This window comes from Camelus bactrianus, chromosome 13 (assembly GCF_048773025.1).
Source record: "Camelus bactrianus isolate YW-2024 breed Bactrian camel chromosome 13, ASM4877302v1, whole genome shotgun sequence".
Taxonomy (NCBI): domain Eukaryota; kingdom Metazoa; phylum Chordata; class Mammalia; order Artiodactyla; family Camelidae; genus Camelus; species Camelus bactrianus.
Window position 1 is genome coordinate 73,121,392 of NC_133551.1, and position 23,664 is coordinate 73,145,055.

At 45.1% G+C, this 23,664-nt stretch overlaps 1 protein-coding gene across 4 annotated transcripts in view; it reads left to right on the top strand.

The window, feature by feature from the left end:
* The window catches only part of CLSTN1 (calsyntenin 1), a 66,673-nt gene that overhangs the window by 19,027 nt on the left and 23,982 nt on the right, over positions 1-23,664 (top strand). For all 4 annotated transcript variants that reach the window (XM_074377474.1, XM_074377476.1, XM_074377475.1 and 1 more), the window contains exon 2: positions 13,468-13,590. In XM_074377474.1, coding sequence (XP_074233575.1) covers positions 13,468-13,590 — 123 coding nt within the window. The remainder of the gene's footprint in view (positions 1-13,467; positions 13,591-23,664) is intronic.

Genomic DNA, 23,664 nt, shown 5'->3' on the forward strand with positions numbered 1-23,664 from the left:
GCAGGGTGCCTGCATTTCTTACCTTAGCTTCTACTTTTGTATTCAGTCATTGAAGTTCTTTTGCAAAATGCAGGTGTCCTCACCCTTCATCTGCACCCAACTCAAATGAGTGTCTCAGACCAGCTGGCCAGTCCCAGCAGGAGTGTGAGGAAATGGAAAGCTGGAGCAGGTACATTTTGCTTTGGTGTAAATGAGTAGGTCAGGAGGATCTGGAAACACACACTGATGGGTTGGGGACGGAGGCAGGTGTATACCTTGGAAACCCTGGCCTGCCAAAGGAGGCTCCAGGAGCCTGGTGGCAGCTTGTATAGAAAGGCAGTAGGGTGACCTGAAGATAAAGTTCACAACGTTGTGTTGCCTTGCCTGAGAAAAATGCTGTGCATCACATTTTAGAGAACGCAGTCACGCATGAGATGGCTGCTTAAGAAGGGCTCTTGTGTAAAACAAAAGTGGTGGCCGGAGCTGGAGCCAGTTACAAGTGTCCTGGAAGAGCAAAGCCAAAGACAGGTCGCTACCGAAATAGCTCTCTGGGGTGAGGGTGGCAGTGGTTGGAGGTCGGGGGATGTGTGCAGAGGGCAAGAAAGCATTTAAGAGAACAGAAGTGAAAATTGTCCAGTTTCTCTTAAAGAGAGCTCTCCAAATGCCTCTGTTCATGAGCTGTGGGGGATACGTTTGTTCGTCGTTGGGCAGTGCGTCAGAGTCTCCCGGAGGACGTTCCGTTCCAGACCTGCCCAGCCCCAGGTCAGTCTGACTGACTCAGACTCCAGGGTGCGGCCCAGGAGGTGCAGCTGAGGGGCGAGGTCTAGAAGGTTCTGCCCTGCACCCTGGTTACAGAGCCCTGCTGTGGTACACACACTTGGGCATGTTCCTTGCCCTCTGTGGTTTGGGCTGCCCTCCTTTTAGGATATTAATTTTAGTAAGTGAAGTTTCTTCAGTTTCCCACCACTCCTGGCCACAGATCAACATCTGAATGAGGAAGACACTTTCTCCAGCTGCACACCTTCCTCCCTTCCCTGTCACAGAACTGTGTTCTGGAATATCTCACTGTTCATGCAAGAGCAGCCACTAGGGAACAGAGCTTGTGAAAAACTTTTAGGACCCCCTGAACTTAACCCGAGCGCCCATCCACATTGGTCAGAAGATCCCAAGTGCCCTGGGGATGTCGGCCTCCAGACCACCCTCTGGGTCACCTGTTGGGTGTTGTGGGATTCTGGCCAGGTGCCTCCTCTGTTCCCGGGGATGCTGTAGCTAAGGGCCCAGCTCCCGGCACAGGGGACCAGGATGGTGGCAGCATATTCATTACCAGGACCCGAGAGAAATTCTGTGACCCTGGAGCACTTCCACCTGGACCCCTCCCAGTGCAAATCCTAAGGGAGACCCCTTATTTCCCAGAAGTTTAAGGACCGTGTCCTCTGCACCTCTCCCATCACCTGGAACTTCTGGAAGAGTCGGGGTTGGGGGGGGAGTTTTTTTGCCATTAGAAATTGTGTTGTCACCAGAAACGAGGCTCCCACGCTAGAGTGGCTGCCACGTCTCATGTGTGACATTCAGCAGTGGCTCTCAGTTATTATGTGAGTTTCATGATGCTGACGATGGAACACAGGCATGCTGGTTATGTTAGACCTGCTGGTTATGTTTTAGGTTGGGACCTGGCCTGTTAATTTGATGGGGGTGAATCTCAGTACTGAGTAAAACAGAATTTGATTTGAAAATTTCACTTCTTATTAGTGACATGTCTTCATTTGCTCACCAGGAAAAATTGTGACTATGATATTGTTACCTTGGAGAATTAAATACAACTTACCACGAAAATCTGAGTGCTAGAAAAATGAGATAATGGGCAGCTGAAGGGCAGGTAGCCTCTTTAAATGTTTAAAAAAGTTTGTTGGAGCCTTCTTTAAAAATCCCACTTTTTTCTGACAATAGTGAATGAAATATGCTAACCACCTTGGTGGTTTGGGATCAGTTATTCTGTGCTGCAGGTGGTGCGTGTAGGTCTTCACCGACCCCTCTGTGGAGCAAACCTGGAACTTCTTTAAAGAAGGAACTCCTTACACTGTTATCTGTCCTTCCATCTACCCACCCAGTTTCCTTTTCATCTTTCTGTTAACAGTGATCTAAGAATGTTTAATTATGTAATTAACCTCCTGAATAGTGTAATAAAGATGCCCATCTATAAAACTAATTAGGGGGGAAAGATGGAAGTAACCCTCTTGAAAGTTGTTTTTTTAAAATTGTTATTCTCAGTAAAAGCATAATTCTGTCTTTCTTTATTACTTGAGCTTCTCACCATCACTCAAAGCATACTCCATCATCTCAGCTTCATATTAAGTTCCTTGTTAATTTCAGCCTCTCTGTGTCCCTAGCCTTTAAATTCTTTAAAAATGCAGCAACAATGTCTTTCCTAATTTGTATTTCTTCCCTGGCTCTTTCCTGGGGTGATGTGGGGAAGTCTCCATGAACTGTTCAGCTATTGCTGCTGAAGAGCATGAAGTTCAAGTAGAATGTGAGAATGACAAGCATAAAAGAAATGTAGCTTTATGGTTTGATTCCAGGTTACACTGAGGCTGCAGACGCCAGGTTTCTGAGGGTCAGCTAGTGGAGATTCCGCTGGGTAGTGAGTCTTACTGGACTAGGGTGGCAGCAGGAGGATGGAGCCCGTAAAACCTGCCACTTGTTGTGTGTGTTTTCTCATTTCCCCCTTGGGGTGAGGGGTTCTTGGCTTTCATTAGGTTCTCAAAAGAACCCGTGATCTCAGGGGGGAGAGTATAGTGCAAGTGGTTGAGTCCGTGCTTAGCATGCATGAAGTCCAGAGTTCAGTTCCCAGTACCTCCTCTAAAAATAAGTAGATCCAATTACCCCCCCAAACAGAAACAAAACAAAGAAACAAAAAAGAGCCCATGATCTGAAAAGGTCATGACCGTTGTTTTAGGAGGTCCTGCCTCTTCACTAACAGACCTTCAATTATTTGTCTCTCAGGTGTAGGGGTGCTATGTTTCACCCAGATTTAATATCAGAAACATTAATTTTATTTGACTTTTTTAAATCCTAAATTTTAAGAACATCACACCCTGATTTCTCAAAAATAGCACTGTGACTGTTGTTGTCTCTTGTCTAATGTAGCTAGATCTTTGGGAAAATCAGTCCCAATGGTAAGAAAATCGAGCCTACATGGTGCCCAGCGCGTAGCTAGTGCTCGGGAAATACGTATTGTATTTGATGTTGAATCCGCAACATTAGCTATATTCAAGCCAGTAGAATTTTCAGATCAAAATGGAAGTGAATTGAAATATATTGACAAAAACATTTATAAAAATGACAGTCTCAATGAATTAAAAGTCCTCAATAAGACATTAGCAAATCAAATCAATAATGTACAAAAAGAATTACACACCATGACCAAATGGGATTTATTCTATGTGCACAAGGCTGTTTCAATATTCAAAAACCAATAGCCCACCATATCAACAAGTTAAAGAAAAAATCACTTGATCATGTCAGTTAATGCAGAAATAGCATTTGATGAAGTCTAACACCTGTTCATGATAAAAACTCCAGCAAGTTAAGAATAGGAGGGGAACTCTCAAAACCTGATAAAGAACATTTATAAAAACCCTACTTAATAGACATACTTAATGGTGAAAAAAGATTGGGAAGTTGTGGAAACCATTAAAGAATTATTGTTTAAGAGCGATTAGTAGTTTTAAGTTTTTTCTTTCATAGTAATAGAATTCACGATGAAACATCACAGAGAGATTATTGAGTTAAAGTATTTGATATACCAAAACTATTAGATAAATATGAATCCTGGCTGGATATTTGATGGTATTAAATCATTATTGTGAATTTTTAGGTGATAATGCCATTATGGTTAGTTTCAAAAAGAGTCATCTTTTAGGATGCATGTTGAAATATTGAGCAGTGAAGTTATATGATGTCTGAGAGTTGTTTCAAAATATTTGAAATTAGCAGGAGAAGTAGGAGCTTGTATATCAAACAAGATTGGCCTTGTGTTGATAACTGTGGTGATTGAATCATGGATACTTGGGGTTCATTATTCTGTTTTGTCTACTTTTGTATCATGCATAATAGAAAAAAATAAAATTACATGATATAAAATTTGTTTGGTCACACCCATTAGGTGGCTCCTATAAAAAACAAGAAAGTAACAAGTGTTGGTGAGGGTGTGAAGAAATTGGAACCCTTTGTACTGTTGGTGGGAATGTAAAATGGTGCAGCCACTATGGAAAACAGTATGGCATTCCTCAAAAAATTAAAAATAGGATTACTGTATGATCCAACCAAAAGAATTGAAAGCAGGGTCCTGAGAAAATATTTGTATACCCATGTTTGTGACAGCATTATTCACAATAGCCAAAAGATGGCAGCTACCTATGTCCATTGATGGATGAATGGATAAACAAAGTGTGGTCTATACATACAGTGGAATATTATTCAGCCCTAAAAAGGAAGGAAATTCTGATACATGCTGTAACATCAGTCACCCTTGAGGACGTTATGCTAATTGAAACAAACCAGTCATAACAGGACAAATATCTGCTTATCCAAGGTACCTAGAGTAGTCAAATTCAAAAGAGACAGGAAGTAGACTGGTGGTTACTGGGAGCTGGAGAGGGGGAGTGGAGAATCACTGTTTAATGGGGACAGACAGATCTCCAGTTTTGCAGGATGAAAAGAATTCTGGAGATGAATGTACTTAATCCTATTGAATGGAATACTTAAAAATGGTTAAGGTGGTAAAATTTACATTGTGTGTTTTACAACAATTTAAAAAAATTTGTTTGGAATTTGGAAGAATAATTAAAAGGGGGCCCATTTAAGCTTGGAAAAGTTAGAATTATAAAAAGTGTGATCTTGCTTCCTAAGAATTCCTTTGCAGAATGTGCTTAAAATTAATATTTTAATCATAACATAAGCTCTGTGAGGGCAGTAAGCATTCCAATCACCGTTGTTTCCTCAGCACTTAGAAGACTACCTGGGGCTCAATAAAAATGGATTGATGAATGGATGAATGATGGATGATGGATGGATGATAGATGATGGATGGATGATGGATGGATGGATGATGGATAGAAGGAAGGAAAAGGAAAGAAGCCCCTTTCCCTGGATTCTCCCCAGCCCTGACGTCCCTCCTGAACTCTCAGTCCAGGATGGGAGCAGCTGTCCCATCAGCTGTGTGCTGTGGAGGCCCAGACACTAAACCAGAGTCTTGGGTCCACCGGCTACCATTTCTCATCTTGTCCCTGCAGCCAAGGTCTTTGACGGACTTCCTGGATTCTGTCCTTGCCCCTTCCTGTCCCCTCTGCCCTGAGGCAGGAGGTCTCTCCCTGCTCCCCTCTGCATGGCCTCCGCCCTCCACGCTTTGAACTTGGGAGAAGGGCATCGAGTCTTCTCCCCTTCTGCTCTTACTCTCTGGTCTCACCTCAGGACACGTCCTGTCCCTGCCTCGCGGAGCCAGGGTAGCTCTTCAGTCTCGCGAGCTTGACTGATGATGAGCCCACCCCGCGGCTCAGGGCCACCCTCACCCAGACCTTCCCCGCAGGCCCACCTTCTCCCTGCTTACCGGACAGCCCCGCTTCACCCGGAGGGCTGCACATTCGCTGTAGGTGAAGTGTGTGTCCGGTGAAAAGTGAACAAACACGAGAAACATTTCACTGAACCATTGATTGTTTAAACGTTAAATTTACGTGCAGTTGTGATGAGGCCTTTAAACCTGCTTACTTACAGAATTTGCCTAAAGAGCAGTTGCTCGTCTGCTTACTTTAAGGATTTATTTTACACTGAAATGTGATTTTAAAGGTGAACTTCTTGTTGATGTAATAGACACATTGTAAAGTTGGCTGTTTTTGAAGTCTACAAATGCTTTTACTATGGAAAACCTTGGTTTTCCTTAAGGAGGTGGATCCAAGTCAGTGGCTCTCGGGAGCTGGGCAGGGTGTCGGCCTGGCCGAGTCTTGGCCGTGTCTGGAGACATTTTTGGTTGTCACAGCAGGGGAGGTGCTCCTGGCATCTAGTGGATGGAGGCCAGGGACGCTGCCAAACATCCTACAGTGACGGGACGGGCCCCTCAGCTAGACATTACCGGGCTCAGAATGTCAGTAGCGCTGAGGTTGAGAAACCCAGATCTAAACAACGGCTAATACATAGAGTTTTTTGTTTTTTTTTTAACATTGTAACATTAAATTTATTTGGGATTGTGATGAAGAGGCCTTTAAACCTGCTTACAGGATTTGTCTAGAGATTCTTTGGAAGTGTTCAGTTTTAGAAAAAAAAACAAGAGTAATTAAGAAATGTATTTTACAAAGTCAGAGGAAACTAATGCTGTATTAGCCAAAACCATTACCAGCTATAACTTTGGCTGAAAAGGAGGGCTATTGTTTATAAATTTCATGCAGTGTTACTTTGGTTGATTAGAAAGTTTCCTCTTTTGGTTAAAAAAAAAACCAGGTTTTTGTTGGTTTGTTTGCTTTTTGGTTTACACTTAGCAATATTGCTCTGTGTAATACTACATCTCTCTCTTTTGCTGAATAAAGGGGATATAATTAGGCCTCTACAGGGTCTGAGGCTGTAGGGAGTTCCTTTTGCTGTAGGTTGTATTCAGGAAGATGATGTTATGGAGGTTGTCATGGGAACACCTCCTGAGCCTCCTAGGCTCTGGTCTCTGCCCTCCCAGTTTTTTCTAAAACGTAGTTCTTGCTTACGATTCATTTAACAACAGGTATTTGTGGAACGCCTGTGTTGGAGGCAGAGTGGGCCCTTCAGTTACGTCATTTATAATCCTCAAAGCAAGGTTGTGGAAGGTGGTCTCATTCTCCACTTACGATGCAGAAATAGGCACAGTGATTAAATAATCTGCCCCTTGTTACAGAGCGAGTGAGAAACTATTCATTTATTAACTAAGTTCTGCCTGATACAAAGTTCCTGCCTTTCCCACCAGACCACTCTTTGTTTATAGCTTTTAACAGCATCTTGCTGTCTGAAGAATTGAGAGAGCTCATCCGTGTAGCAGAGGGTTGCTCACCACGATACCCCTAATCGCAGGCCAGCCCCTCTCCAGTTGCACCTCCTGATGCTCTTGTCTTGCTAGTCCCAGGTTGAGCCATGTATTTTTCTACCTTTATACTTTATATGTATTTTTATTGTTTTAAATACTCCCGCACACCTGAGAAACCTCAGTTATCCTTTTAGGGAGATCCCTGGGAGGTCTCCTCGTGGACTTCTGGTGGTCCCTAGAGTTGATCTCAGGTATTTCCAGCCCCTTCTTCCAGCACACGGTACAGTTGCACTTCCCCACCCCATGCATTTGGGTGAGGGCTTGTGACCAGTTCTGGTCCTGACTTAGGAGCAGAAGTGACTTGTGACCCTTCTGAGTGCGAGGGTCAGCTCCCACCAGGAGACCCTCCAGAGCGCTCTTTCCCTCTGGAAAGAGGCGGGGCCAGATTTAAGATCGTGACTCCTTGGTCATCTGGGTCCCTGCTGCCTGGTGAATTTCCCAGCACAGCGTGAGTTGTTCACACCTCATCACCCTTTGGTTATAGCGCCTTCATTTAGAATGTAGTGGTCGTTGACATGTTCGTGTCCCCTAAAAGATTGTGACTTGATTCCCCAGGAGCCCAGCACCTGCGCCATGGTAGGTGTTTAAGGAAGATCCCTGGGAACAAACCCCAGGTCAGCGGTGGTGTAATGCTGAAAGGACCTTTGATGTTAAGATGCTTTGAAGGATCAGGGATGGTCTGATCTAAATATGAATTTATGACCCAGAGAGTCTGAGAGAATATTTGTCTCTTTATTTTTTTATATTGAGACTATGAATATTTTGCTTATTCTAAACTTTTCTAGAAAAGAAAATAATCTGCTGGAGATTTTATACTCATATAGTTTAAGACACTTTTTCATGCCTATCATCTTTAACAAAGGGCCTGTTAACTCAGACTACATTCCCCTCCTTTGGTAAATAAAGAGCTGGATTTTGTAATCAAAGCCTGTTAATTGGCGGCATGGACTCGGTGGCACCTCTCGCCACCTAGTGACAACATCCCTCTATTGCAGATTCTTTTGACGGACCAAGGTTAAACATTGAATCTGCAGACAAAACAGGTAACATTGTCTAGGATTTACCTGTAAGCTCCTAAAAGTAAGTCACCTGTCATTATTTATTATGATGTCAGTATTGGCCCAATGTGACCAAGCTAAGTAAGTATTCTGGAATGAGAAGGAGGCACATATCAAATTCTCTTGAAGCAGTGGATTTCTCTTTATAACTGAATAAATCAGAAGGGAGTGGTTTGTGGTGCCCGACTGAAGTCAAGGCCGTCACACACAGGCTTTGGAACCACCTTGCCTGGGTCTGTGACTTGTGGGACCTGGGCAAGGGGTCGTCCTCTCTTTAGGCCAGAGAGTTGGGATGTACTCGGGGGCATAAGTTTTATATTCCAAGTTTACCTTGACATTGACGATTGTATTCTTTTCATTTTGACTTTTAAACTGGTGGCAATTCCTAATGATTAAAATCTACCACAACCACGAAAACTAGCTGTGTCCTGAAACAGTAGGCGTGTACCCCAGATACGGCCCACACTTACAGAAGGTCTGATCTCTAGCATTGCTATTCTGCAGTTTTGTTTAGTGCTGTGCTATTCAGAATTTGCATGGCTTTTTTATGGCTTAGAATGTAATGAAATGTATCAGGTAGACTCTGAATATGGTGACCTGCTCCTAGACTTATGGCCAATAGTCTCATGTCTTTATTCGTGATTTTTGGAGGATGATGACAGAAACATCAATCACTTGTTTCCATAAATATTTTATAATGCCAATTGAAGGTGATGAAATATTAAAAATATCATTTATTAAATATTTAAAAGCTCAGTCTTTGGAACTGGCCACATCTCTTCATTCTACTGCCAGCTTAAGGAGCAATTTAGAAATTTTGAATTATAAAGTTAGAATAGAATAGTGGGGAAAAAATGAAGGAGCTGGGATGATAGCTACCTAGTAATTATTCCCCTTGAACCATCAGCTGTTTTCAGCGGCAGGCCTTTCCGTTAGGGCCGGCAGAAATCCATCGGGTTTTCTGCAGTTTGCTTTGCCGAGTATTTTTACTTCCCTAGCAGCTTAAATAAATCCATTTAGTTTAAGTCTCGGAAGTTTATGGACTCACATGTGGGAGTCGTGTTCCTCAGTTTTATTTGCTGTGCTTCTAGTTTTATTAATAAAATCTTAAATATGAAAACAAATTAGAATTGAGTATGGCTATTACTAATACGCCATCAGGAGTGAATTGAACTAACAGCCTTTGTGTTTTAAAATGAGAGATTAGCGACGAACAGCAGAAAAAATGGCCTGTTTTCCTGTATTAGGCCTGTAGCTCCAGGCAGTGTTCCAGCCTATCTCATAGCCTGGTTCAGCAAGATACCTGGAGAAGATGATGAGTTTCAGAAGTTAGGTAAAACATTTGGCCTGATTGCAAAATGAGGCTGTTTTCTGTGTTTGCTGGAAACCTCTCAGATCAAAGGCTGCAGCCAGCTGTGGGGTCCACACAGAGTCCTGCACCGGTCACCTGTCCTGGGGAGTGCTTCTGAAGGAGAAGGCGGGTGGACCAGGACCGTCCGAACTCTTTACCAAATCTCTTGTCCTCGGAGCAGCTTTGGCGAGGCGATGAGGTGTTTTCCAGAGACACTTTTTTTGTGTGACTGTGTATATATGTTTATTTGTTTATTAAGGTATAGTCAGTTTACAATGTTGTGTCAATTTCTGGTGTACAGCATAATGCCTCAGTCATATGTACATATACATATATTCGTTTTCATATTTTTTCACCACAGGTTACTATAAGATATTGGATATAGTTCCCAGTGCTATACAGTAAACTTGTTGTTTGTTGGATTTTATGAGGAATCCTCCTGTGTTTTGAAGTTAGAGACACCCTGCCAGAGTTCAGCAGGTGTTCTGTGCAATTCAAGGGGGTCTGTAGATGCAATTCTTGGTGTTTGTGGGAGAGGGCGAGCGGTGAGTCTCTCTACTTTGCCGTCTTGGCACCTCTCTCCCAGAGGCACTTTAAACATTTGGTCTTTATGGTCTGGGTTTGGTCTCACATTGGTTCTTTCCATAATCTCACCAGAGCTCACCTTGCCAGACATCCCTCGGTATTTTGATGTCTGCGCTGCCTCTGGATTCTCGTCTGTTGTACTTGGAACATCCACCTGCCACAAACGGACAAACAAACAAACAAACATCTTCCCAATGTCTAAAACATCAGATCATACCTTTTTTTGTTCAGTTCTCAGCACCAAAACTTTTCTCTGTGAGAATTTATAAACCAGGGCACTGACTTGATTTGCACTGTGTATGAGGTTTCTTATAGCCTCACTCACTCACCAAGTAGTTCCTGAGGTGTGAGGTGCTAAGTCCTGTCCTTGGTACTGGGAATTAGCAGTGAGCAAAGGGCCACACTCTCCCGGAATCTGTTTTTGTCCCCATACATGTGCAGGAGGAGAAGGGACCACGCAGCCCATCATGGCATTTGCTGAGTGCCTGACGCTGATCTGAACATTTTGCACATGATTGGTTTGATCACATAGCAGCCTGTGAGGTGGGTGGTGTCACTGTCCCCAGTTTACAGATGAGGAAACCGAGGCTTAGGGAAGAGGCCAGGTAACCTGCCCCCAGGGGGGGCCCAGGCTGACTGTAGGAGGAAAGAAAAAGGAAGTGGAGGTGGGTGGGGTGGAGCAGCGGGGGCTCCAGAGGAGGGGGAGGAGGGAACCTTTGAACAAAGGCCTGAAGCAAGAGACCTGGTCAGGGGATTCGTGAGGTCAAAGCTATTTTAATAATAATATTACAACGTCATTTGCCTTTTCCTCATTTTCTCACGAGTGCGCAGTGGAGGGTCTTAGAGGCCACAGGACACGGAATAGCGCTGCGTGTGGCCTGCAGGAGGGGCAGTGAGAGCCCCGCTGGCTCTGCCAAGCTGGACCCAGGAAGGGTGTGCAGAAATGTAGCACACTGCCTCTATTCCTAGTAAACTTTGTTTTTAAAAATAGGGTTGTGTTCATTGAAATATGATTTATGTTAACGTCCAGTGGGTTTGCTTTTTTAAAAGTGACTAAGTACTAGAAGTTGTCTTGGTTTTAATTCCCAGTACAGTAAATACCGATAGGTTGATGGGCAGACCCCACAGAAGCCAAAGCTGATTAGGGTCCTTGGTGTAAAGGTGTCCCAGGAGCAGGGGGTTTGAGCCACCCCTGCGTTAGGAGCGTCCCCCTGGCCGCTGTGTGAAGAGTCCGGGCAGGAGGACACGATGAGGTGGTTACTCGGCTTCTGTAATTGGTCTAAGTGGGCAGCAGAGAGGATGAGAAATGGTGCATCTGGATTTATTTTGTGAATGTGGATTTTTTTTTTAATCTGGTAAAATACACATATAACAAAGTTTCCCATCATAACCATTTTTAAGTGTGCGAGTCAGTAGTGTTAAGTTCATTCATTCCTTCTGTTGTGCAACCAACCCCTGGAATTCTTTTCATCTTGCAGAACTGAAACTCTGCACCCATTTGTCACCTCCCCATGGGTCTGGATTTACTTTGAAAGTGAAGGCAGAGGTTTGGATGCAACATGTGTAAAATGTCTTGTAGATGCGTCATTAACTAGAGAGATGGTGGCTCCCCACCTCACCCCGCAAATGTAGTTTCACATTGCCTGCTTGTTTGGAATTTTACACGTGAGCGCACTGCTCCTCCCGCACGTCAGGTGGGAGTGAGTGCAGGTGAGGCCCAGGTGCTTCTGGTCCTCACCTCCGGTTATCCCATAACATGATGTGGTCACATGACAGCCAAAAAAAAGTATCTCATCATGGTAGGTGGTTAAACATTTGAATTTAGTTTCAGATACTTCTGGGCTGACTTACACTTAGGGAGAGAATCTGGGTTGTTCATTCAAGAAATAGGCACTGACTGTGTGGAAATAAGGTTTTCATCACATTCCTTTTAATCAGGTCTGCTTGGTGAGTAGCTCCATGGTTAATTACATGTCCTGAGATTATGATGTGAACACTCATAAGGTGAAGGTAAAAGGAAAATGGAAAGTTTCCAGCTGTGAGATGAGCCCCAGATGTGCTGGTGGAGATGGGAACTCGGGGAGGAGGGGGGGTTGGTGACCAGAACCAGGGAACGTCTCAGCACAGACCCCCTGGGAGCCAAGCCCTGGGCGAAACAAAATGGACAGAAATGAAAAATTGATTTCGTCAGGTAAGCAGACTGCCAGAATGCAGTCCTTAACCTTAAAAACAAAAGTAGTTCGAGTGCCCAAGCAGGAAGGAAAAACACCACTTCTCCAAATTGTCCGCCCAGCCCTGTGAGTTGTGGGGTGTCCCTGGTTCACAGAAGAGGAAATTGAGATCAAGAGGTCAGTTACGTGCTGCAGGTCACCCGGCAAACAAACAGCCCGGCTGGTTGGCCTGATCCCACAGGGGGTTATTCTTGAGCATTGTTTCCAGTCAAGTTTTTCAGAAATTATATATTTCATTTTCTTTTAAGACCTGATTATTTGTAATTTTATAGTCATAAATCTTGTTTCACATCTTTGTATGTTTTTGTTTGTAATTCTAATTTTAAATAAGGAATATTGTATTACTGTTGTCATAGAGAAATAACATTTTAAAACTAATTCTTTAGTTTTAAAAAAGTTTTTACTGAAGTTTAGTTGATTTGCAATGTTAGTTTTAGGTGTACAGCAAAGCAATTCAGTTATACGTATACATACACATATATACACATATTTTTCAGATTCTTTTCCATTACAGCTCATTACAAGAAATTGAATGTATTTTCCTGTGCTATTCAGTAGGTCCTTGTTTATTTTATATGTAGTATGTGGTAATGTGTGTCTGAGAAGTAACATTTTTTTAATTGAAATGTACTTGATTTACAACATTAGTTTCAGGTGTACAACATAGTAATTCACTGTTTTTATAGATTATACTCCATTTAAAGTTATTACAAAATAATAGCTGTATTTCTCTGTGCTGTACAGTATATCCTTGTGGCTTATCTGCTTTATGTGTAGTAGTTTGTATCTCTTAATCCAAGAAATAACATGTTATTATTTGTAACTTTTCTGTGATAGACTGAAAACGGAGTGTGAGTTTGTCTGTGACGCTGTCTATAGATGTCAGTCTTTTTTCTTTCGATTTCTAGAGCAGTTTATTTCTTATTTTCAGTTATTTCATGGACTCATATAATTTCTACAGTACTTACTCTAGAATTGAAGATTTCATTCCATTTCGGTCTTGATGCCAGACTTTGTAACAAAAAACATACACGCGCGGCCTTCCAGACTCATGAGAGTTAAAACTTTTGTCCTTTTAACAATGGACATGTGTCTTCAAAGCAGTTGGGTTGAAGATAATAATCCTAACTCAGCCTACGTCCTTTCTCCGTTTTTTTTTACACATAGTTAACAAGCACAAGCCATGGCTGGAGCCCACGTACCATGGCTTAGTGACAGAGAGCGACAGCACTGTGCTCCTGGACCCCCCGCTCATTGCCCTGGACAAGGATGCCCCTCTGCGCTTTGCAGGTAAGCACGTGTCTTTGTCCACCTTGGCGAGTTGGATGGGTGGGAAGCATTTCACGCGGCCCATTGGGCTGTCGCTGAGCCCTTCTGAGAATGTCTTGATTTGGTAGCTAAGGGTTGCTTGAGGCCTCTTGTAACCACTTTTTTTCCCTTTAGTTTTAAGAGTTGGGGTACCTGATCCCCTCCCTCCAAAAGCCTATACCTGTTGAAAAGCAAAACAGTTAATTGCATCACTGTGTCCCTTGTCTTGACGGAACTAGAGAGAGAGCGTCCAGACCAGTGCATCTCAGACTTCAGTGTCACACAGAGCACCGGGGATCACGTTGTTTGTTGAAATGCAGGTTTGGATGGAGTGGGTCTGGGGGGACCTGGGCTTCTGCCTTTTTAACCTGTGCCCTGGTGCTGCTGGCCGTGAGCATCACAGATCGAGGTAATTACAGCCCTAGATGTCCTCGCCCTACCTAGGTTTCAGTTACCTGAGAAGACTTACTTGAAAACACTGAGCAATCTTCTATGAGTGAATTCTTTTGGCTTAGATTTTACTTTTAGTAAATTTTTATCTTGAGTTACTTTATAAGATTGTAAACTGTAAGCGTTTATGGACACAGGTCTCTAGGGTTGCTTTGGATTTGCTGCTCTGCTAACATTCAGTAGCACTTTGCACATCAGAGCTGTTCTTGCTTTTCGCTGGGGCCACGGTGACTCATAACTGGTAGAGGAATGGGCCCTTCGCCCTGTCTGTGCCTCAGAGTCAAAACTGGTGTCGTGAAGTTGATTTTTAAAGAGTAGTTTCTGCGTGACATTTCTCCAGAACAGAATTTCTCCTGTTAAAGAGCGTTCTGTTGGCCTAGGGACAGGTGAGAAAGATTTCAGTTAGCTTGTGGCGATCATACCGCCCATGAATTTTACTGTGGTAAATGGGGGGGAGTGAATGTGGAGCCGTCTCTGCAGAGCTATGTGAAAAATGAATTTGTTCTTCATCCCATTTAAGTGCCACTTCCCATTTTCAGGAAAGTAGCCTGAGAACAAGCTTACGCTGTTGGAGTCAGTGGAGGAGACAGACCTTTCCAATTAGTTTTACTTGTTTATTGGTTTTTAGAGAGAAATCCAATTAGATCTGGGGCAGTGGAGGAAGCTCTCTGTGCTATGAACACACACAGAGTATTTGTCCAGGAGCCAAGGTGTTGTTTTTGTTTGTTCCCACCCCTGCCATTAAGATCATTTTTAGCTGGTTTCCTCTGTGAGTAACTAGATTTTGAGTGTTTGCATGCACGTCTGTGCACACGCTTCACACGCAGCGCCTTCGGTTACTATATGCAGTTCCTCCTCAGGAGTGTGGCGCTTCAGGGCTGTGTGAATAACCTTCATAAGATTGTCTAGTTTTTGTTTCTGAGTGGACCTGGACATTTCTGACATCTCGTACATTTTAAGAAGTGATTGCATTGGGGGGAGGGATAGCTCAGTGGTAGAGCACATGCTTAGCATACACGAGGTCCTGGGTTCAATCCCCCAGTACCTCCATTTAAAAAAAAAAAGTGATTGCAGTCAGGAGCTCTGTACATACTCCCTCCAGCCTCTTTTTACGGTGTGGATTGTCAGGTTGTCAGCCGCATCCAGTCCTGTTGGTAGAGCTCTGTCCGTCTGCATCACGATACACAATGCTTATAAAGCACGTAGTGTTCCAGACGCCGTTCTAAGCGCTTTACTAAAATACGCATTTGTGTTTAATCCTCAGTGACCCTTTGAGGTAAGGACGCTTCCTGCCATCCCCATTTTAAAGAGAGGAAGCTGAGGCACAGAGCAGGTCACTTACCTGCTCTGGGTCACACAGCTCGTAGGAGGCAGAGGCCAGATTCCAACCCAGCAGGATGGCTCTTTACTGCGATGCTGTCTAAGGCACCACAGGAAGTTACTGGGGGAGGGAAGTAGGAAATGAAATGTACAGTAAGTGCTAACTTTGAAGGGAAATGTCATACTAGTTACCTGTCATGTATTTTTTCTTTCTCATTGTTTTTAATTGTATTGTGCCGTTTATCAAAACTTAATGTATTATAATGGGGTGGGGGAGGGTATAGCTCAGTGGTAGAGCATGTGCTTAGCATGCACAGTGTCCTGGGTTCAATCTCCAGTGCCTCCATTTAAAAACAAAAACAAACAAATAAATAAACCTAATTAATTACCCCCCCCCCAAAAAACTTAATGTATTACCATAAATGAAATAATACTTACAGAGTTTTATGTTTTTAGAGGTTCTCGGGTATTTTTTAATTGATGTGTAAAAGTTATATATTGGAATTTTTAAAAAGTATATAAGGAAGCAGTTTAGAGCCAAGTATAATGGTAACTTATTGTATTTGCCCATAGGGAACATAAAAAAACGTATTTTCTTTCTGGAGATTTTCATAGGGGGAGCACAATTGCTGTTATAGTCCTTTTTTTTTTTTTTTAAATAAAATCTACCATAAAATGTACTTTTCTTTTTTTTTTTTTTTTTAGTTGAATTCATGTTTAGTAATTATAGGCACTGTGGTCCTCCTTCCCCCTGCCCAGGCAGCAGCAGGGGTGGTGCAGGGGCTGGGGCATATGCCCCCAGCAGGGAGGACAGCAGTCCCAAGAGTGATTTTCAGAAAATAAAAAGGACCCCAGGGGTAGGTGCTGGTGCCCCCTCCCCCCCCAAAATGTACTCTTCTAAAGTATACAGTTGGCTGGTTTTTGGCATATTCATAAGATTGTTCAACCATTAGCTACTGTCTAATTCTGGAACATTTCATCTTCCCCAAAAAGAAACTCTTGCACCTGTTAACAATCACCCCCTACCCCCAGCAGCAACTAGTCTACTTTGTGTCTGTGGATTTGCCTATTCTGGACATTTCATATAAATTCAACATGTGGCTTTGTGACTAGCATCCTTCACTTAGCATGATTATTTGAAGGTTCACCCATGTTGTGACATGTATCAGTCTTTCATTCCTTTTCATTGCTGAATAATATTCCATTGTGTGGATATACCACATTTCATTTATTCATTCATCAGTGATGAGCCTCAGAATTGTTTCCACTCTGTGGCAATAATGAATAAAGCTGCTGTGAACATTTGTGCACAAGTCTTCGGATGGATGTCAGTTTTCAGTTTTCCTGGTTATATACCCAGGGATGGAACTGATGCTCATATGCTCTAGTCTAAAGCATGGACCTCATCCTTCTACCAAGGTGAGCAGCTGAACAGCGTGGGAAAGGGAACACCTCTCTGCCTCCTCCCTCTTCTGTTGCCATGGTATCCACCCGGCCCCTACAAAGAACACTGGCCCCCACGAGGCTGTAGCAGCAGGTACATCAGGAACCCAAGTGCTGAATCTTGGCTCTGGAACTTATTGGCTGTGTGGCCTTGGACAAATTACTTAACATCTCTGTGCCTCAGTTTCATCATATGTAAAATGAGGATAATAATGCCACATACCTCATAGGGTTTGGGGAATATTAGCTTCTTTATTTATAAATATGAGGAGCTTAAAATAGTGCCTGGTGCACACTGAGTGCTGTGTATACAGTGAGTGCTGCTGCTGTTATGAACCTTTTAAAGATATTTTTTTACTCACCATTCTGTGAGAACTGTTTTTCCATCTTCCTATAACAGCTTTCATACTGTTCCATTTTCTCACTGAGTTTCTTTGGGTAAAGCAGAGGCCAGGTCCAAAGCCTTATTTTGATCTTAGGTTGGTTTTGGTGATGACGGTGAGTTTAATGTAGCTCTATGGTTATGGTGGTGGTGGCGGCGGCGGCAGCGGCAGCGGCAGCATCTGATATCTACGGAGCCCTTCCAGTGTGTCAGAGGGTGTGTGCTGAGGGCCCTGCGTTGTTACTTCAGCTGATTCTTTCCAGCCATCTCATGTGGGAGGTACTCACACTCCCATCTTCCAGATGAGGAATTGGAGGCTCAGAGCACTTCTGTCAGCAGCATGACTACTGTGTTCTCCATCTAATCCCTGGTCCCTAGACCAGCGCCTGGGACTGGTTGATGCTCCATAAATACTTGTAGAAGGAACGAGTGCCTTTGCCCAAGATCACACAGCTCACACACTGTATAGCTGCCTTCAAGCCAGTGGTCTGACCCCAGCGTGGTTCTTAGATTCACTGTGTCAGTTCTCACGACATTGTCTCTACAGCATAGTAAACACTGGTTCACAGTCTTACCACGTCGCAGGACCTGTGTGTGGTAACCGCCGGAGATGACTTGTCCCAGCTCCGAAATAAATACTCGTGTAACGTGGGAAGCCTAGTCCCAGAAGTTCCTTGCAGGTTGTCCCTCATCAGACATTCATATGCGGTGCACAGGGTCTGGCCCAGATTGTTTTCTTGGGGTGAAACTAAGAGAATAAAGTCTTGGTATTTGTCAGGTGTTTTAGGATGTTAAAATGACTCAATTCCTTATTTCTTATTCCACCCCTTTCCCTTAATCTGTTAATCTAATGGCCTGAGTAGAGATGAGGGTCACGGCGTGTACTGTACATCTTACGTATGTAATGGGGGAGTTACAAGTTTGAGCCACTTCGCAGGCCACGTTGTTGTTTGGACAGTAACTTCTTCGTCACTGCCGGTATCAGAAACTGAGCGTCCTGCATCCCTCCTGTTTTGAAGCTCTTCCCTTTAGTAGATGGTTCTGGAAGCATTCTTTTTCCTGCCTTTCTAGACTGAGTACAGATATTTTACAAGATTAATTGAACAGTTGTGATATGGGTAGAATCTAAAAGAAATCTCAGGGTGAGAATGAGAACTTTTATCTTTGTTGGTATTTAATTAGAACCAACTCAGATCTGTGCCACTTTTCTGGGTATTCTTTGTAATTCATGTGACTCACATGCCCCGGGGATGGGGTTCACTACCACTCTTCTCCACCCACTTTTGCTTTTTTAGCATGTGTAGTGTCGTGTTGGCAGTGATGAGCTGGATGTCAGTTAAGCCGCATGAAATTGCCATTATTATGTGCTGAAACTGTCAAAATATTTGAAAAAAATGGAGCGTCAGAAATTGCATGTGATTCAGCCTAATGTAAGGTAATAATGTTGAGTAGCAGTTTTAAATAAGAATCTAGATGTCAGGGCAGAAACTTCCTATTAACAGTAACTGACTAGAGTGAACTCATTTTGGATGCATTTGCCTCCAGAAAGGTTTGAGATCGATAATCATTAAATATTAGGTAGCTCTGCTAGGTCTTCCAGAAAACACACACAAAAAACCCATAAAAGTTGTTCTCGGTCCTCCAAGCACTGATCATCTGGATGGGAGGCAAAACTCATGCCGACAAAGAGTTAACCAGGGAGACCAGGATGTTTGTTAGCTCGGTGCCGGTGCCGAGTGAGAGAGGCCACGGTATAGACTGGGGGTTAAGGGAGGCAAGGAGGTGATCTAAGGCAAGTCCGGGCTCCTGCAGAGGACAGCTGGGATGTGCAGGGAAGTGGGGGTTAAGGGCCGAGGTGGGAACAGGCAGGGCTTCCAAAGAGGAGGGTGAATAGTTGACTCACGGCGTGTGTGGAGGAGCAGAGGGGTGGAAGTGAGCTCAGCGCTGTGTGGTGTCTGTAGCCACGCTGAGTAGACGGGACGTTACCCCTCACGCGGTTTTCTAATACCGCTTCCAGATGGTCCTGGGACCCCTCCACTGAAGGCAAATTCCTGGGCTCTGCTCTTAGCTCTTTGAGTCTGTACTTCTAGGAGTACAGTTTAAGAAATCTGTAAGCAGCCACAGAGGTTTGGAAACCATTGCGGGGCCAGCGTCTCAGGCACAGGCTGCAGCCTGTCTGCATTGGGGCCTTCTGGCAGCGCTCCTTAAAAACACAGATTACTGAGCTCGGCTCCTGAGCTGCTGAGTCAGAATTTCTGGGAATGGGGCTTGGCAAACCACATATTTAACAAGCTTCCCAGGCAGTTCTTGGCACACTGAAATTTGAGAGCCATTGCGGTAGCGGGCGAGGCGCTTGGAGGGCACAGCCCCCGGGTGGTTAGGCTTGGGCTGGTGGGGCATAACCCTTGGGTGTCTGATTTTTGTTACTGTATGTTCACAGTATCTTGAAAAACTGCTCTGATTAGAGCCACACATGAGCTTGTCCCAGAAACCAGCCTGGACCAGGGAGCAAGGAAGCAAAAGTCACCATAAATGAGAGTCAGCCTGGATGTCCAGCTGGTGAGCGTGGGTGCCAGGGCCTCGCAGGGAGGAGACTTGGATCAGCAGGGACGTTGTCCTGGACTTGCTGCTCAGGCAGTGCTGTTCATTTTCCCTTAACAGCCCCCTATCTCTCTCCTGCTGGGCCCAGATTGGTGGGTCTGTGCCCGTTACCTGCCGCCCCCCCCAGCCAAGTGCATGCGTGACCCAGGCTAGGCCGACCTGACGCTCCCTCTTGGAATGTGAATGTGGAGCAGAGGGACGAGGGTGCGAAGACCAGTTGTGGTCACGTTGCTTCCGTCCAGGCCGTTTGCTCTGGGACTGTTGCGGCTCCACCTTCCTGGTCTCTCAAGCTGCCTTGGTTTCTGACCGTTTCCAAATCCCTTTCTCTGGCTTGCGGTCACTTCCATGAGTTTCCGACGGCTGTTCACTGGAGGCCTTTTTGCTGAGTCAGCTTGAGCGGTTTTTTGGTTGCCACCAGAGGCCCCTCAGTGTGTGGGCAGGACGGCATGCGAGCTGGGGGGCTGCAGGAGAGACTCGAGACACGCCCTCTTATTGGCGGAGGAGGCTGAGACCCTACTCAGATTTCGGAGAAGACTCAGAAAGAATGCAGGGCCAGCTGGAAGCTGAGGTTCCTCAAAGGGACAGACGAGGGAAGTGAGGGCTGAACACAGTCAGCCGAGAACCCTGGATGCGACTGGGTATCGTGAAGTCAAATCCATACTTTGCTGGGCTCATCTATTATGTTTTTGTGTTTTGCTTTAAAAAATTCTTTAGTAAAGTTCCTTTTGGCTATTTAGATGACCTTAGGAATGAAGAGGGGAGAGAGAGATAAGGGAAGGTTTGATCCATTCTGAGGCCCGCATAGCTGGAGAGGTCACCTGGGGGCACTGCAGGTGTGACAGAGCAGGGCTGCAGGTGGATTTATCTGGCAGAGCATTCGTGCAGGGTCTGAACTGAGTGGGGAGGGGCAGGACAGAGAAAAGAGAACATGAGAAGTGATTTTGAGAGGTTCTTCCTTGCTGAGGTAAGAGAAGGCTGAGTCTGGGAGAGCAGTCTGAGGATGTAAAGGGCAGAGATGCCCTTTCTGTGTGGTCACGTGTGTGGGGTGGTCATACGGGTGTACCTGGTAGACCTGTACGTACAAAGATGAAGGAGAGGGAAGAGGAATGAATCGATGACGAGTTTAACGTTTAGAAAAATCAGCTCCTGGGAGAATGGGGCATTATGGACAGAAATTGGTCCCCGTATTGGGAGAGAAAAATCAAACTGCGTGCCATTCGAGCGGCAGTTGGAGACTCACTATGAAAATAGGTAAGGAGTTATTGTTAATTTTGTTGTCTATGTAATGTTACTGTAGTTATGTTAAAGCAAAGGCCTTTATCTGTTAAAGATGGCCAGGGACTGGTGTGAGGATGAAACAGTGTGATGTCTGGCTTTCAGATCCTCCAGCAAGCAAACACACAAGACGTTGTCAGGGATGAACAGGCTGAGCTCCGTTCTCCTGAGTCGTTTCCTCTCTTCTTTGTGCCTTAGCTCCCTAAGTGGCGCCATTCGCTGTAAACCAGGGGTTCACTCCCAACGCTTCCGCCCCCTCCATCCAGTTGGCTATGAAGCACTAGCATCCTCCTAGTCCCTTAGATGTCTCCTGCTGACACGGCCTTAGTCCGGCCCTCATCCAGTCTCTGCTGAAATTCGGCGTAGTTTTAACTTGTTCGCTCGCCCCTCGCCTGCTCCAGTCAGCTCCACCTTCCTCATTGAAATCAGGGTCCTCGTTTGAATGAGTGGACAGACCCTTGAAGTGGGCGTAGCGGCCAGGTCTGCAGACAGTGGCTCAGCAGAGACACGCAAGGCCACGCTGTGGGTACAGAAAACCCAGGTCTGCCGGTGTGCAGCTTTGTGCCACCCCTGCCCCATCACGCTGCCACCCGGAGAGATGTCAGGGGCATGTAAGTCCTGCAGGTAGAAGGACCAGCCAGCCTAGTGATGGAATAAGCACCCGTGAGCGTGAGGCACTGAACCCTATTGGTGCAGCCCCTCCGAGTAGCGACTTGAGTACAGTTGGTGGGGACATGGGGCAAAGATATGAATGTACGTTTTTGCTGTTGTCATTATAAATGGAGCCAGTCTTTTAGAGAGCAGCCTGGAAATACATGCATTTCAAAATAATGTCTATTATTGTAGTTGGTAATCATACCTCTGAGGTGCTGTTCCTTAGCAAATTGCGGTATAGATACACGTTCAGAGCTAAAGTGTGAACTCCCATTCCTCCCTCCAGACCCTCCTTCCATGGTTTCTCCTGGCTTGACTGAAGGCAACTTCGTCCTTGCCGTTTCTCACTCATAATCCCACAGCCTTGGCCTTGCTTTGAAAGCACAGCTTGAATCTGACCACCCCCCACCGTCTCGTGTACCCTCCGTTGTGGCCTCCAGCATCTCTGCCTGGATTACCCCCGTGTCCATCTTTACCCTCTTAGAGACTTATTGCAGCACAGCAGCCAGATGGATTCTTTCAGCATATAAGCCACATTTACTTATTTCTCTGCTCAAAACTCTCCAGTCATTTCCTCCTCACTTGGAGGAAACGTTGCATTTCTGTAGTAGCCCCTGTCACCTTGGTTCCTTGTCTGTGTCTGACCCCTTCTGTAGTCCTCCCCTTTGCTCAGCAACCCTAGCAGCATAGACCTTGTTCCAGAGCTGGGCCAGCCCACGTCTGCCTCAGGACCTTTGCACTTACTGTTCTCGCTGTCTGAAGCTATTCCCCAGATTAGCATGTGGTTTGCTTCCTTAGTTTCTTCTGGTTTCTACTCTGACATTATCTTATCAATGCAGCCTTCCCCGAACACCTGAAGTATAAAACTGAAACACCCCAGTGCCTTCCTATACTCTGAGTCCTCTCTTCCCTTCCTCCCAGCCCGATAGCTCAAAGGAGAGATTGAGGGGGTCTGCGGCCGTTGGCAAGCGGTTCCGCTCCTCCTGGTGATCTCGTGGTCGGAAACAATCTCAAGGACGTTGCCTGAATGATGAGCGTCTTTAAACTCTCACTCAGCAGTGCACCATGTAGGCGGCGTCACCCAGGTCAGACACTTCATCCCTGAGTCTTAAATCTCACTTTCCTGTGCAGCGGCCTTGTCAGGAAAGCACACGTGTCACCTGAGTGATGTGGGGCAGCCTCACCCTCTTTTCTTTAGAGCAGCAGAGTCCGAATCAGACTGAGACATTTTCTCTGAATTAAAACTGGATAACTTGACTTACCTTCAGGTGTCTTGTGCTGTATTAATACACACCCCAAAGTGTAAGCATAATCTCGTGAATGTGCACATTCTGGAAGACAGCTGGGCACAGCTCATGGCGGATGTCTAGAGCAGCGGTCAGCCAGCCTTCCTATAAAGGATTTTGAAGGTCTTGCAGCCCATGGGGTCTCCTTGGCAGTGACCCAGCTTTACCATCGTTGGGGGGTGGGGGAAGCAGCCCCCAGATGATACAGGAACAGGTCTGTGTCCCAATAAAACATGACTTAAGGACACTGAAGTTTGAATTCCATATAATTTTCTTGTGTCGTGAAATAATTTGCAGAAACCATTTTCAGCACGCAGGCTGTTGAAAAGCGGGCACAGGCTGGACTCGGCCCGCGGCCGCTCTGCGCAGCGCTGTTGGGTAGAGCCCGGGGCGGGGATGGAAAGCTTCCAGGTCCGCGTCTCCATTCAGCAGTGATCAGTCCCGTGTGGCTGTGGAGCACTTGAAATGCAGCCACCTTCACCGAGGAGCAGAGTTTTTAATATCACTCACTTTTACTATGAATTTTAGTTTCATTTTAAACAGCCCCATGTGGCTAGTGGCTTCATATTGGGCAGCACAGATCTGAAGAGAGCCTGTGTATGGGCCCGGGAAGCACAGACAGCAGTGTCCACTGTTGCCCTGTTC